Here is a 15811-nt window from a genome sequence, read left to right as displayed (position 1 = left end):
ATTTCCTTTTGAAGCTCTCAGTGAAGGCTGTGTTTGTCACTTAGTGTTCTGGAGGAATTTGGGTAAATTGGACCAGAGACAAAAATCTCTCTGTTCTCTCTCCCAGGAAGGTATCAGATTCCTGTATTTCATGTGCATTTCTACTCTGAGGAGAAGCTCAGTAACAGTGGTATTATCAGGCTGTCCCTTCACACTGATTTCCAGCTCAACCACATCCAATTCACTCACTAAAAAGACTCGTTCCCATCATTACTAATTCCAATTGAAGGCTCAGGTGGGTCTCCACGAGTCAAGCTGTGGTTCTCTCCTTACTAAGGCACTGTCATTAATAGCAAAGGGTAAACAAGACAAATAAGGCACTTGGGTCTGTCACTGGCTGTGACAGTAACACCATCCCAGTGGTCAGAGCCTTCTGCCCCAGTCAGACTCAGCCCAACCTCATGTCACAGTGCTGCTGCTGCAGAGATGCAGGAAGGCAAAGCTAGAAACAAAGAGCGGAGAGGTTTGCATTTAATGTCCCAGTTTGGCCTTGCAGAAGCTAGAGGCAAAGGCAATGGGTCTCTGCCTACCCTTCCTGCTCCTCAGGAAATTGCATGTTAACTGAAAGCCACCAAACACATATCTCTCCTTGCACGGGCTCCAGGGACAAGTGCATTTCCACAGCCTCATCCCACTGCCTTCTTCCTCTGCCTGAACTGGGGCAACTGGGAAGAAATTGTCCATGGCCTGGGGTGATAACCACATGACCCAGCTGCACGGAAGGACCCATGGTGCCACTGTCTCTTCCTACCTGCTAGCATCGCTGCAGGGGCCATGGATTTCTAAGCCATATTCCTCCAAGGGAACTACGAAGTTATTTCTAACTTTGACCCAAGTTTTCTGTTCTGAGCATCCCCGTCTGTACTCCCCACCGTGCCGTGACCACTCTGCCAGCCTGTTTTCAGCAGGTACTGATAGCTGTGATGTGCCAGGAGCCCTTGGAGGGCTGCCCGTGCATTTTGTGAGCCCCGTTGCCACGATACTGAACGCAGAGCAGATGTTTATTTCAACAGAGATGGCTTTGATTCCTTTTCAACTTTTCTCTTGAGCTGCCATCGTGTGTGAATACTTCTTCCCGGGAGCCAAGCGCTGTCAGGGACCAACAGGCAGGCGTTGTTGCTGCAGCCAGCGTGCAGGGGAATGGGGTTGAGAGGCATGTGGCAGGATGGCACAAAGCAAGCTGATGGCCCCAGCCTCTCTGGAGGGATCACTCAGGCTCTGGGGAGACTGGCTGAAAATGGGTGTGCATGTGTGTGCACATAGGTGTTTTTGCGTGGCTCCGTTTTGGTGCTGAAAGCCTGGAGAGGCTGGGGAAAACCAGACTCCTGCTCGCAGCTTCCAGCGCTTCAGTTTTTTCTTTTTTTCTCTCAGTTGCCTTCGTTAAATTGTTGCTGCCTTGCTGCAGACCTGGATCAGCATAGCTTGGGGCTGAGGTGATGAGACCATCCTCTTCTTGAGAGCAAGAGAAGCCAGGCACCAAAAAAGACTGGAGATGTGGTAGAAAGAGATTATTTTCTTTCGAACGGTAATCCCAGGTGAGAACTACTGAGAAGAGATACCACTTCTTCCTGGATTTTTCTTTTTCCCTCTTCCATTTCCTCTTCCATTTCCTCCCTAGTTTTCATGTTTGAATCTTTTAAAAACTACCACTTTCTTCTCTCGCTTTCCTCTAACCCATCTTGACTCTCTTTCCACCCTGTTCTTGGTGCTGGCAGAAGTGGGTGCTAAGAGCAGCATCCACCCTGCCCGGAGCCCTGCCCGGGGCTATCAGCCTGTGTCCCTTTGTAGTGGTGCTTAGTATGGGAATTCCACTAGAACTAACTTCTTGTTGCTGTTGCCTTACATAGACATGTTTTTAATCCTATAAATACTGTATGTATTTTATTAAAAAAAAAAAAAAAAAGCTTGTACTAGCTGTGCAAAGACACTGTGCTGCTGGGGCTGGCATTCTCTTTGCCCACTGGCAGGGCCTCTCACTCACTTCCTTCACCCCTTCCACTGTTGTGGCCAAACTATTTTTGGTATTCCAAGAGCGTAAGCTTTGCTGAAATTTTGATTTCCTGCTAAGGGGGAAATTAGACTAGGGAAGAGTTATTTAAAAGAATAAAGTATATTTGCAAGCAGGGAGGAGAATATATGAGAACATTAATTTGAGAAGATCAGTGTCCTGTGACGTTAAACTACTGAATTGGATAGAATTACCTATAAATATACACATATGTGGTAGTTTATTTTACAGAGAGAAGTGTAAGTAGAGTATATTTGTAATAAAGAGGTCAAAAAGACAGCACTAACCACATCTCACTTATGTTGCAATCTTAGAAGCATAGGAGTATGCTGTAGAGACTGTCTTCTTTAAGCCAATTACTATGTTGAAATAAAAAGTTCACCAGTACAAGGATATTTTTGTCACAAAGGTGGAAAGTGCCCTTGAACTTGTGAACAGTTCATTCAGTTTATCGTAATCCTTAGTCAAGTAATGACTCACCATTCACCACACTGGTACAATACACATTCACTATTAGCTTAGTACCTGCATAAAGTCAATTTACAGATTTTTTTTTCCTGTTAAGGATAACTAAAGATTATGTCAAAGAAGATCTCCCAGGAAAGAAATGAAACTGCTATAGACTCATCTAGTGCCCTGGGCACCATGTCTACTTGTTCTGTTAGCAAGTACCTCTGCCTACCATGGCAGGACAGTCCCTCCCATCTCAGCTGGGTGCTGTCCGGCCAAATGTTAACCCTCCAGGTCGAAACTTCAACACAGGAACAGGCTGATCGTGCCAGAGCAAAGCTCATCTACTATGGCAGCTCATCTCTGGCTGGAGCCAGTGGCAGGGACTTGGGGAGCTGCTTGAGAACAGAGTGAGCAGGGGCAACACTTGCACTTGCCTGCGGGGATTTGCAGCTCATGTACTTCCTCCACCAGAGGTGCTAGTTTTATAAATAGTATTTCCCAATGTGTTTTTTTTTCCCCTCCATTAAATTGTTCAGTCACTTTTGGCCCATAGCAAGGAGTTTGCCAGCTTAACTATATCCTGTGTGAAGAAGTGCCAACTTTTCTTTTGAACTTGGCACCTGCTTGTTTGATTTAATGATCCTTAGTTCTTGCATTGAAGGAGATGGTGAGCCATCATTCCTCACCCACCTTTTCCATCCTAGGTATTTACCTCAGCCTGATCATTTTTCTTAAAAGTGCAGGAAGTGTCAATTAAAAAATACTTCAGCCGTTTCTAAGAAGAAGATTGCAGGAAGATATGTAATTCTGCCCTGCTAAGAAATATCATTTTGCCCTCTTGTCTTTGATGGAGGATGTGGAATGCGGTAAAGCCATCATCCTTGTGTCAAGGATGTGCCAGCGTTGTCCCTTGGAGAAAATGCGTGTTGGCCATCTTATGTGAATGTCTCCATTTGTGAACACTTAGCCCTTTTTTTTCCCAGTCCTAGTAAACTTTTAACCTCCACAACATCTTTGACAGGATGTTTCAAATGTAAAAACAAGAAAGGCATTGAATTTCACCAGTTTGGGATTCTGTATTCTGCTTTTATGTGATGACCCACTAGCCATGCTGCTGGGAGAAAGGTGTGAGGCAGATGCACTCTGTGCATGGTCACCACAGCCCAGGCGGGCACTGCACCGGCCAGCTGAACTTTGCAAAGGCACTAAAGGGTTTGCAATACCCAGATCCACCCTGACTTATAGAAACTGGGTATCACATTTCCTAGACAGCTGTGTGAGTCTGATGGGGTCTTTCCTAATGGTGAATTTGCATCAGCTCTGCCAGAACCAGATCAGACACCCACTCCTTCCCTCACCCCAGCAAATTGCTGTGAGGAGTCCCTGGAGTTCACAGCTGTAAGATGCAGTATTTTTCTGTTTAGCAGTGTAAGTTATTTTGTTTTATTAATTTGCATTTGGAAGTTTGAGAGAAATTTCACCTATTTTTTGCGGTAGGTCTAAATCAGCTAACATGGTGCAGGCACTCTCAGAGAGCCCAGTGTTTTTACCAGCTCTCTGCAGTCTTCTGATATAAAAACATTTTCACACTAGCAACACAAAAATAGTAGTTAAACACACAAAACAGTAGAAGGTCTGACTTGGGTCACATCACTACTGTAAGGCCCTGTGAGTTGTCCTAAGTGAATTGTAGACCCATTTTAAGTCTTGGAAAACTGCAGCAACTTGTATTTACAGGGCGAGCTGAGAAGGGGCAGGGAACGTCTTTCATATGGCAATATCAGCAACTGACCACCTGACTTTCTTAATGCACAAATTAGAACTTGCTAATTACAGAGTGGCATACAATATTACAAGCCTTTTCTTAGATGTTATGGTGCCAGCCTACCTCACTGCACAGCCTGGCTGGATGACTCAGTTGTTACATGACCAGCTGATTACTTAAGATTCTCTGACAGATTTTCCTCCCTGGCTTCACTCACTGTATCATCCCAGGACTTTTGGAGTGCGTGTGGCATAAACAAGCGTTGCCTTTTTGCCAAACATTTTGCTTTGCATCGTCACTGCGATTCTCTTGGCCATCCTGCCAGAGGCGGGAAATAACTACAGATATAATTACTGGGCAGAGTACCTTATCACATCCATAGCAATTGTCCTCCTCTATTAAATAAATTTGTTACAGTCCCTTTCATGTTATATTAAGCTGCATGCAAGTCAGAAATGCATGAAAGGCAAAAAATCTCACTATATGGCCCCAAAACAGGAAGGATTTGCAATTAGTACTCTCTCTGATAGAAAGTAAACAGGTGTCTTCAAGAGGAAATATCTGAAGAAAAGTATAAAATCCAGGCAAGGCTGAGATAACAAGTTAGTGGGATTCTGGGGAGAAAAATCAAGGTAATTAATGGATGGAAAAAGAAAAGCAGAGTCTTGGAGCCAGAAGAGGAACAGAGGGACAGTAATGTATTAGCAGCATGAAACAAAAATTCTCATATTTCCCTTGTCAGGATTTTTTTCAGGGGTCGTGTTCTAAAGATCATTAAAAGGTAAGAGGAAAAGTGGTTTAAGTATGTTTGAGCAGAATGAAGTAGGCAGGATTCATAAGTTCCATGAGTGAATGTTCATTTATTTACTGAATCACTGTACATACTTAAGATGGCTTTTTCTCAGTAGAAAATCTTCTTTCTTTCCAAAGGCTTATTAATCAAAAACATTTTCAAATATAAGTATATGGTATAAACTTCCAGAAAATACTTACCTTATATATTCCACCCTTTAAAATGAACTCCTTGTAGGCTCCTAGGTAGCTACTGCATAGGAGCCTTTTAAAGCTATGTTATTTTTTTAAAGGTGCAGAAGAAAGTACATATTTTAATAACAGTAAAGGCTTAACAAACCGGCAAGTTGGAAACAAAAATACTCCAGCATGAGCCACCAGCCTGTCCTCAACTAACATCACTGTTTTTTTGGTTCGAACCACAGTGAGTTAAGGATGGAAAGACTGCCCAACGTTTAAATTCTTGGCATTAGCCTGCTTTAACACAACCTTACCTTGAACAGAGGTGTTTTGTGTTCCTTGCCACAGTGCAATATTTCTCTGAGTTGCAAGGGGGAGAGAACAGCTCCCTTCACATTCTTTCCAAAGGGACCCACCCTCTGAACAGGGTAGCTATGATACCACCAACAGTCCAACACCTCCAGCTTACCTTATGTTTTCTTGGCTTTTGGACCTATAAACCCGTGAATTTGGGGGAAGTCCCCGCATACCCACGAGGATATTTTTGATGGGCCCATGTGATTTCTACATTCTTGCTCAGAGGGGTGAGGGGAAGACGAGTGTTATAAAATATGTTTGGTTTAGCTTTGCTTGAGTAACTGGCAAAAACTCTCGTGTATAAAGAATGTGAATCACAAGCACGAATAGGTGAGTCACGTATGAACAGGAAAAATGTCACCCCAAACCAGTTATTTTTTCCTCCCCAGGTCCCAGTAGAATGTGGGGGCAACCCACCCCACCAGGGAAGGAGAAGGCAGTTTGAGACTGAAGTGTGTGTTGGGTGGGTCCGGTGGCAGCTGGGACAGAGCTGGTGGAGACCTGGGGGCACAAGAAAACCAGTTGCCCCAAATGGACAGCTGAACCCCCCCAGTTTCATCAGACATGCCCATGCTACCTTCTCCAAGCCTGGTTGCAAGGAGACAAGACACCACCTCTTTGTGTCTCAAAAAGCAAATAAAACCAATAAAACATCCACTCGGTGATTTGCAACTACATGTCCCTGGGGTGCAGGAGCCCAGGGTGCGGTGGTGGTTGTGTCTTTGGGGGTGCAAGGAGCAGAAGCCGTGCGTCTGGCGGTTCGGCCGCTGTGACGGTGTATGGGGGAGTACAGAACCCTGTGACGGCGTGTCTGAGGGGGAAACGACCCTGTGGCAGTGTGCCCGAGGGGTTCAGGCCGGTGTGACACCGTGTTCAGGAGCCCTGGCCAGAGTGACAGCACTCGAGGGGTCCTGGGTAACGCGCAACGCCGCGGGCGGCGCTGAAGGGACCCCCGCTGTGGGGACCCCCGCCGCCCCTCCCTCGCCCCCCGGTCCCTGCCCGCCCGAGGAGGCGGGGGCAGCTGACGCCGGGGCCCGTGCGGTGGCGGCGGTGGCGGCTCCGCCCCACGAGGCCGGGGCTGAGACGGAAGAAGCCGTCGCCGCCGCACAGCAGCCGCCGCTTCTTTGCCGGAGCCCGACATGGCGCTCTGAGCTCAGCCCCGGCAGTGCCGAGAGCCGCCACCCCGCGCGCTTCTCTGGGGGGCCCCGAGCAGCTGCCCCCGCGCCGGGACCGGGCAGCGGGGCATGGGCAGGGCGAGCGGCGCCAGCCGGCACGGCCGCTGCTAGGAGCCCGGCGGGCATGGCAGAGCGGCGCTAGGGCCCCCCTTGCCGTCGCGCAGCTCGGCCCCAGTCCCGCGGCCGTGAGGTGAGCCGGCGGCGGGCGGGGGCTGCCGGGCAGGGCGGGCCGCGGGGAGGGAAGGAGGGAGCGCGGCCCGCGCTGAAGCCGCCTCCCCGCCGCTTTGTCCTTCCAGGCCCCGCCGCCGCCGCCCAGGAGCAGGGAGGCCGTGAGAGGGGAGCAGCGGGCGGCGCCCGGCCGCCGCAGCCCGCCATGGCCCACTCGCCCGTGGCGGTGCAAGTGCCCGGCATGCAGGTGAGCTCCGCGCCGCGCCGGCCCCAAAATGGAGGCGACGGGCCCCGGGCTCGGCCCCGGCTCCGGAAGCGGCGCTTGTGGCCTCACCGGGCGGAGGCCGCTGCTGGGGCGACGGGTCTGGGGGACCGCGGGTGGGCGAAGCGGGGCGGGCGGCGCGGCCTGGCCGCCGAAAGGCCTCGCTCGGCCTAGGGAGGAACGCGGGCCGGAGCCCTCGACGGGCGAGGCGGGGAGGTGCCCGGAGGTGACGGGAGGCCCTGGAGGGGCCCCGCTCCCTCAGCGTGCCCCGCGGGTCGCGTACCTGCGCCAGCCCCTCGGAGGCGAAGGGTGCCCCCTCCCTCCCGCCCCCCTTTGTTCAGGGTTGGCCGCGCCGCATCCAGGAGCGCGTCAGAGCTTCTAAAACTGATTAAAGGCGAAATGAAGTTAATCGCAGGGTGTGTGGGTGTGCTGTAAATGACATATCAAGCTCGCTGGCAGGCGTACCCTCCTGCAGGACTTCCCCACCAACAGGCACTTGGGCGCTGGGCCTGTAGCGGAGCTTCTCCCAGGACCTTCGGTTAATGGGAAGGTCCGTGCTAACCCGGCCACCTTGCTCCGGGAGCCGTCATCTGTCAGAAACCTGCACCTCTCTTCGGCCGGGAATGGGGAATGAGACCTGCTCTCGCTTCTCTGTGTTTGTGGTGTCCGCTTAGAAAATAAGCAAGCTCGTATGTTACTGATATTAATAGGAAAGGTGGAGTTTCTGTGACTCTTCGTTGTTATTACACTGGACAGTGTAATACAAAATTATTCAGGGATCTCTATCAAACGTAAAGGAGCTGAGGACCAAACTAATTTTGGTGTTGATTTTTGATTTTCAGATGCTGGCAGCACAGTGTTTTGAGTTTTCTCTTAACTTAAGAGATAGTCACAGCTGGATAATATTGGAGCTTTTTTCAGTTCAAATAACGTAAAAACTTTTTTTATACATATGTGAGACATGTACAATAAAGAGTTCGGGACGTTTCAGAGCAGAAAGTTAAAATTTCTCTTGCTCAGGTATCTTCATTGCTTTTAGAAAGTGTAGAATTGATGTATGAAGAGTATTTATATATTGATTTGGGACAGTTACAGTAGCAAGGTTTGGTTTACCTTTCTGATTTCAAATAATTTGCAGGCTTTTTGACATCAGTTAAATTTTGGCCATCTGCTGACTTTATGTTGATACAAGAGGACATAAACCACATTTTCTCCACCTCCTTGTTCCATTAATTGTCAGGGTTACTGTTGTATTGGCACATCGTAAAGAAATTTTGTGATAAAAGATTTAGAAGCTTTAGCCAGAGCTCCTTTATTTATATACTGGGTGGGGGGCATGTTGTTTGTTTGTATTTGGGAGACTTCTATTTCAAAATCCAAGTTTCTCAGTTTCTTATTTTTATATCTGCTTAATGTATTGCTCTCCTATTTTCCATAGCTGTCCTGTCATCACAAAAGGACCTTGGAATTATTTAAGGTCCCATTTTCCATTGTTATACTAATAAACTTTATGTAATAGCATACTTAGTTCCACTAGTATTGTTGTTAGTTTAACCCAGATCCCTTAACATATATCTGTATGTTTAAAGCTTTTTTTTTTTTTTAAACTGTTAGATATGTACAGCTGCATAGAATTAAAATACGTATTTTCTTTTAAAATGAAGACTATTACACAAGTCCTGAAAGTCTTAGAATGCAAATAAATAGAATTTGGTGCAAAATTATACTGCTCACTCTTCTCTTAAAAAAAATACCAAGACCCTTCTAATTAAAAAAAAACCCCGAACCTGTTCTAGAAACGTGTGGTAGTCTGAGGTATAAGGGTTGCTTCTTTTGTTTGTTTAACCTATCTTAACTATTGAGTCAGGATCATCCAAGTGATGATAAAAGCATCCCTGCTCCTGCTCAATGTTAAACTAAATGCATTGTGATCGATTGAAGAGGGAATAAACAGGTTCTTCTGTGATGGAAGAAGATCTGATAGTTGCATTAAAACTATCACTGTGGGAAAGTGCCTGTAATGTCAAACCTTTTGTTTTGTAATTTGTAGTCTGTGTTGAGGGAACATTTCATTGCATATAACAGTTGGAAACTGAATTTGCCAGAGAATGTGTTACAGGTTTGAAGTTTTCAATTTTATTGTAATCTTATACTTTCCCTCCTATTTCATTATACCAAAAAAAAAAAAAAATCAATAAAAATCTAGAAATAATGTGTAATTCTCATACTCCTAAAAGAAGACTTTGATAGTTTATCACTAGAGTATAACAGAAGCTTTTTTGATTGTTTCAAGATCTTTCATCTTATGAAGACTCAGGTTCCATTAAAAAAAAAAAAATACCCAAACATGGAAAATTACAGAAAGTCACACAGTTATTTTGGTGAACTGAGAGTCTGACTTCAGTAGCCTGGCAACCATATAGGACCCAGAGGTAGTATTATCTGTTGCCCTTATGAGTAGTTACAGAACCATTTGTTTATGTAGTGGTTGCATTCTGCTTAACCTGTCCTGTCTCCCTAACAAAACCAAATTTTATACCTAACAATTCTTGCCTGCGCAGACAACTTCCTGAACACATTCATTTTCCTCACTGCGTTGGAAAGGCTTCACTTGATCCTATTGTATCATGTTAACTTACCTTGCTGCCAAACTTCTAAGCCCATTCAATAAAATCAAAGTACCCTGTGAATGTATAAAATGAGTACTCTAAAGCCAAGCATGATACCCCAAATTATGGCATTTTACACAGAATCCAAAACGAGGGAAAAAACAAAGGTTGATAGAGCTATGTGAGTGCAATTAAAGGTGTCCTGGTTACATGAAGCACAGTTTTCCCCAAGTTTGAATATCAGGTTGGAGTTTTTATTCAATAATGTCCCTGTAACTTTGTTCCTTGGGATAAAAATATTCAAACTAGTTCTTAGTCTGGAATGTTTTGAGATCTCACAGTGAGAAACTTCTCCACTGCTACTGTCTTCAAGGAGTCTAGTTGAACTCATACAAAGTGTTTCTAGATATGCAAGAGAGATTTTTAGAGCCTACGTGTGTCTTGACCGATGATTCTCCTGGTCTCTTCTAACCTGATATCCTATGATTTTATCAGTCCAGGGCCTGTACTGAAAACAGAGCTGGGGTGAAGGTCTTGGACCCCTTACTCATAGTCCTACGCTGCTGCTTTCCCTTGCCCAGCAAGTGGGATGTGTAGTTCAGAGGGTCATGTTTATTTCAAGTGATCTGAAAGTTTAAAGTATGTCAGTCCTTTCAGATTGATGCGTTTCTGATGCACTTGTATTTTTGGCAGCATTTCATAGATAACTCTAAAACATCTTTACAAATGAAAGAGGCTGGAAACTGTTAACTTACAAGTGAGTAACAATTAACAAGGTGGACAGTGAGGAGATTTTTCTGGCTGTCAGCATCCTGTATTTCCCAGCTAGTCTGAAAACCTGCAATGAAGCATCACTTAATTAATAAATGCTTTTTTTAGCTGGTAGAGTTTTTATGTATACACTTTCCTTTTTCCTATTCTAATTTATTGTGCAAATATTAATTCGTTAGCTGATGGAAATGTTGATTTTTCTCATTTGCGTTTCTTCTTGTCAATATGTGTGTCTTTGGAACCTGATTTGGGGCTTTATTTCTCTTTATCTCTGCTATCCTAATAATATAGACACTTTTTGCTTGCTTTGTCATGGCTTTGTTTGTATCTCCTGATCCTGTATGGCAGTAGTCTTCAGTGCAGCCAGAAAGGTTGTTCAGACCTGATCTCCATCTGTTTTTACTGGCATTCAGACTGTAATGCAATAAAGAGCCTAACTTCCTCTAAAAGAGAAGGATGTGACCTGTCAGCCTGTGTACTCTGATTCACAATTGAAGAATTGCTTGATTAAACACAAACTTGGATGTAAAGGTGATCTTTGCTCTTTGTGCTGCTGGTTAACAGCCTGGCTGTAGGGCGCTGCTCACAGAACCACCTGAGCTGGCAGCTGCAGAGGCTCTCCCTGCAGAATGCTCAGAGGCACATGAGTTAACATCCAGTTATTGAGTGGGGATAGGAAGATTAAAGGAGAGCTAGTGTTTTATTTTTGCATTGGTCTTTTTCATAGAGCTAGAAAAAAAATAGATTTTTTTCTTAAAATTAGTGCACCTGTAAAAATGGGCTCTTCATGTGTGGTGCCTAAAGTTAGTCTGGAAGTGTGTCAGATTTCTAGTAAACTTTAGGCATTGTAATTACAAGAATATGACTTCTGTTAAGAGCAAGCAGTCTGTTACTATCCAATACTTTAGAGGGTGGGCATTAAAGGAACTTAAACATTTGAAGAAAGATCCATTCAAGGATCTGTTATTCTTCTCCTAGGAACTGGGCTGTATCCTGATGCTTCTACAGTAAATTTGAAAAGACTTTAAACTTGTATTATTTAGAGACATAACTTAAAGGGAACTGGAAAGTCTAGCATTTGTAGGACATCAGGAGACTTTGGCAGTGCCTAGAAAACAGGGATTTCTTATGGTTAAGCTAGGATGGACTCCAGTGTTTTGGTGATTAATACCTTGTCCAATTTCAGTTCCTTGATTTGTACTTTGAGCCACAGTGCAGGCAGACTGCATGAAGAGAGTATTTTAAGACCTGTGGAGAACATGCCTCTTTGCTACTTGAAGCAGATATGTATCAAAATATTTGTGGAATTCAACACTGCGGTTGTTCCTTTCCTGGTTGTGCTTGATGTACAAGCTGTATCATATCTAATAGCAGCCTGCTAACTCAGCTCGGGCTTTATTAGCTGAACTTGGTTCTTCCATCTTGTGCATTGTGATAAGTTACTCTGATGACAAAGAAAAGTAGGGCTCAGTCATACTTGTACTGTCTTGTGTTATCAAAGGAAGAGGATAGAGTGAGCTCTGGAACGGGTTGAATGCATGGTAGCTGTGTAGATACAATCACCTGGAATTCAGCAGACGCTTTTTCAGGCTTAGAAGAAAAAAAGCAGCAGTCTTTATACTCGTGGTTTTTGTGCAGATTTTACAGTTTTGTACACACGTTAAGTGCGCTGGCCTGGAATTCAGGGGCAAATCTGCTGAAGCTGCAGAGAGCACATACAACAAACTCAACTCTTCTTACCTAAATCTCTCTGCTGTTCTGTACCATCATATGCTGTCAGTTTTGAGCATAGTGTGATTTCTCCCAAAAGATAAAAACTTTACAGCTGAAACCAGACTTTTAACTTAAAAAAATAAAAAAATAAAAAGTAATTGTTACTTTCTTCTATAGTATTTTTTCTTCTGTTGAATTCAACATTGAAACTGTTCATGCTGGCTGTTTTTGAATTCCAGTGTCTCAGCTGTACAAGTCCCGATGAAAGTTGTATTTTTCTTTTCTCCTTTTCCTCAAAAAGGACACTATATAACAATAGCTCAGTAATATATTGCAATTTGCTGTTAAAAAGTGGAACAAAAGTTTTATTTAGATGCTTATTTTGAGGGGAAGATAATTTCTTTATAGGTAGTAGTAACTTTGTGGCACACCATGAAGAATGTATGCGACTGAATGTGCCTCTGCAGCAATATTCATCCTATGAGGCCTATGGAACATCTTATTGAAGGCAGGCAAGCATATAGTACCCTCAATTTTCATTATTTTCAGTGTCCTGAAAACGCGGTTTTCAATCATCTCCAAAAGTGAAAGGATGAATTTTAAATCTCTTAGTTAAAGTATCACTTGTTTGCTCTTTGGTGATTACCTTCAGGTTTAAGAAAGAGTCATGAACTCTGAAAAGTGATACGAGACTCTTGTTTTGTCTTTCATTCATTCTTAGGGACTGAATTTAATAATTGACAGGAGAGTTCAGTATTAGGGGGATGGGGTTGGAGATGAACACTACAGACTTGGTTTTGAAATCCTTCTGTAACAAATAACTTTCTGGCTTGCTGTAATTAGTGGCTACCTGTATGTTATCTTTGAAGAAATTAAGAGTTGGTGAGCTATCTATCATGTCAGGAGTCACTGTTGCAAATCATGCCTATTTCTAACTTACAATAATTGAAAATCAAATTCCTTCCTAACACTGCCTTACCACTTTTTACTCTATTTAAAGAACTGTCATTTGTTCTTTAGATTTAAACTTATAGCAGTTCTTCTAGAACAAGTCTGTTCTGTTGATTAGATGAGGATCACTAAGCACACTCCTTAGCTCTGAAGGAGACACTTAAATCTCCTGGGAAGGATGCCCATCGGTGATATTCACTGAAATCTATTCTGCCAGAGGAATTGCTAGCCAGATAAATCGGGCAAAAAGAACTCAATCAGAGAAATGGTTGATAAAGGGTCTGACAGGGTAACAGTAGCTCACCAGTCTCATTCTTCCTCATATCTTGTGCATGTGGTTTTGCAGAGATAGTCTGTACTGATTAGGTCCATGACTTCAGTTTAGGTCTTTCTTTATGAAGGAAGCTTTGAAGAACTATGTAGAAGTGTGAAGCCAAGTTTGTCTTGCCAAAATCTGTGTTTGAATGGTCTTGATTGAGGCACTGTATCTGGAAAAGCTTTGTGGCGTGATCTGTCTTGTTTCTGCGTGAATTCTGTATGCATCGTTGAAGGAGAACAAGGAATGAGGAATGTTGGTTGTCTGCAGGTTTCACACTTGAGCTGTGGAAGGGGGTCTCAGAGCCCAGGGTGGCTTCACTATTTTCATGAACCAGATGTGCAGAGCTGTGTGTTCCGTCCTGGAGAATGTTGTGTGTTTGTTTGTGTGGGTTGGTTTGTTTGTTTGTTTTGGTGGTGGTGTTGTTTTTCCTCCTCTTTTTTTTTTTTAAACCTTCCTATTTCCCCCCCTGCTGCCCAAACTCTTGCAGGCTTTCCTTTGAACTGGCTGCTGTTATATGTTCTGAATATTTTAATAACCTAGACTGGGGCGAAGGGTCAGAGTGTGTCTATGCCTTGCTAGACGTCAAGCTGTATTTCAGTGCAGGCTTCTGTGTTGGGAGTGAATGCAGAATAATAAAAACACTCTATAACTTGAAATGACCGTAAGTGTTGTAAAGTGCCTAAAATGTAAAACGCTGAATTAAAAAGATTGATCTTCTACTGATGTAAATAAGTTAAAAACATATAGATAATTATGAGGGGAGCAAGATGATTTTGCTGTTGATCCCTCACCTAGGAAGGTGTTATCTGGCAACCAGTCATAGCAAGAACATTTTTACATTCCTGCAGAGCTTTATTCTAACCTAGTTGGCAAGAATAATCTGATTTTTTTTTTTTCCAGGGTGTTTCTCTTTCTACCCTCCCCCTTCCCCTCGCCTTTTATGTAATGAAGTGCTTTGCCATGCTATGAATGAGCTGCAAAGTAGTTGAAAAAGGAGTTTCCTGAAATGGGCAGGTTGGTTCTGGCAGGGTAGGTTTCTTGCTTCCTTTGTAGTTCATTTTGGAGTTGTATTTCTGGTTTTTCATTATGTGCTTCTTGTAGCTTCAGGTCCAGTATGACTGATATGATCAAGGGCCAATATTCAGGATAGTACAGCTTGCAAGCTTGTGGTCGTCTACTGTTGGGGAGAGGACAGAAATCTAGGATTCTAGTAGACTGGTGTGTTAGTCTTCCTTTCTTAAAACAGTCTCTACCAAAGCTAAAGGACTGGTGTGATGTACTCTAACCTGCTTGGGCTTTGTTGCAGATAATGATTATGCCTAGAGACTTATCTGTGGTGAATATACTTATGGCCTGCTCTTTAACCCACATTGTGTTTCAGAGCCATCCTTTTTCAACTAGTGTTTTTTTGCCTTGCTTTAATTTTAATTTTGTTTAGCCTGAAAATAGGTAATGACTGCTTCAGTGGAGAGATTTAACGAAGATACGTGTTAAACTTGAGGTCTTGTGGCTGCTTTCTCATGTATGCACTGACAAGTTAAAAAGCTGGATTTTGTTGTTATTTTTTCTCTAGCTGGATTATAGTATGAGTTTAATCTTGTTTACAGGAGGAAAATCTGTGTATCAAGTTCTAACTTGCAGAGAAGAATACTAAATGGCTTCTAAGATAGAGCAGTGAGGAGGCCTGTAAAATTATGTAGCAGTTGCCATTTAGCTGTAGATACCGAACCTCTAGATATTGGGAAAATGATCCAGATGCTGTAATGATATGGTTTATAGCTGGCAGGGTTTTGACGTAGATGTTGCTTTAAATGGGTGTGGCAAAAATGTAAAAACTTGGGTACTGATAAGCAGGCTGCTTGCTGAAAGGAAAAGCGTACTGCTAAAAGTAGGCTGCGGTCCATAAATGGTTATTTTTCCATATTCCTATTAGATGTGGCTTTTGTAATCTCTCTGCAGATTACGTTTTTCAGAGCAGTTCATAAAATAGAGAGATTACAAATGTTCTTCAGCAATGAGAAATTGCAGTAGTCTTCTGGCTCCTGACATGTAGTCCAGGGGGGCAGGTAGGTAGTTCGTTGAGGTGGGTTAATTGCCCATTCACCAGTCACTTGTCCTGCACTGCTCAACAAGGGAGATGAAATGTGTTTTGAAAGATCAGCTTGTTGAACTGTAATAAATGCGGAACAGTTTGAACACTTTGCGATACCAGAACCTGTTGATTTCTTGAGCTGACTTCTATCTCCATC

At 43.8% G+C, this 15811-nt stretch overlaps 1 protein-coding gene across 1 annotated transcript in view; it reads left to right on the top strand.

Moving 5' to 3' along the window:
• The first annotated feature begins 6663 nt into the window (after positions 1-6663).
• Positions 6664-15811, top strand: part of STK26 (serine/threonine kinase 26) — a 32881-nt gene continuing 23733 nt past the window's right edge. Inside the window, exons 1-2 of the mRNA XM_065077626.1 lie at positions 6664-6959; positions 7066-7184. Of these exons, the coding sequence (XP_064933698.1) occupies positions 7143-7184 (42 nt within the window). The 5' untranslated portion in view covers positions 6664-6959; positions 7066-7142. The remainder of the gene's footprint in view (positions 6960-7065; positions 7185-15811) is intronic.

The sequence above is a fragment of the Columba livia genome, chromosome 12 (assembly GCF_036013475.1).
Source record: "Columba livia isolate bColLiv1 breed racing homer chromosome 12, bColLiv1.pat.W.v2, whole genome shotgun sequence".
In the NCBI taxonomy this organism is placed as follows: domain Eukaryota; kingdom Metazoa; phylum Chordata; class Aves; order Columbiformes; family Columbidae; genus Columba; species Columba livia.
This window is presented reverse-complemented; position numbering and strand designations above follow the sequence as displayed.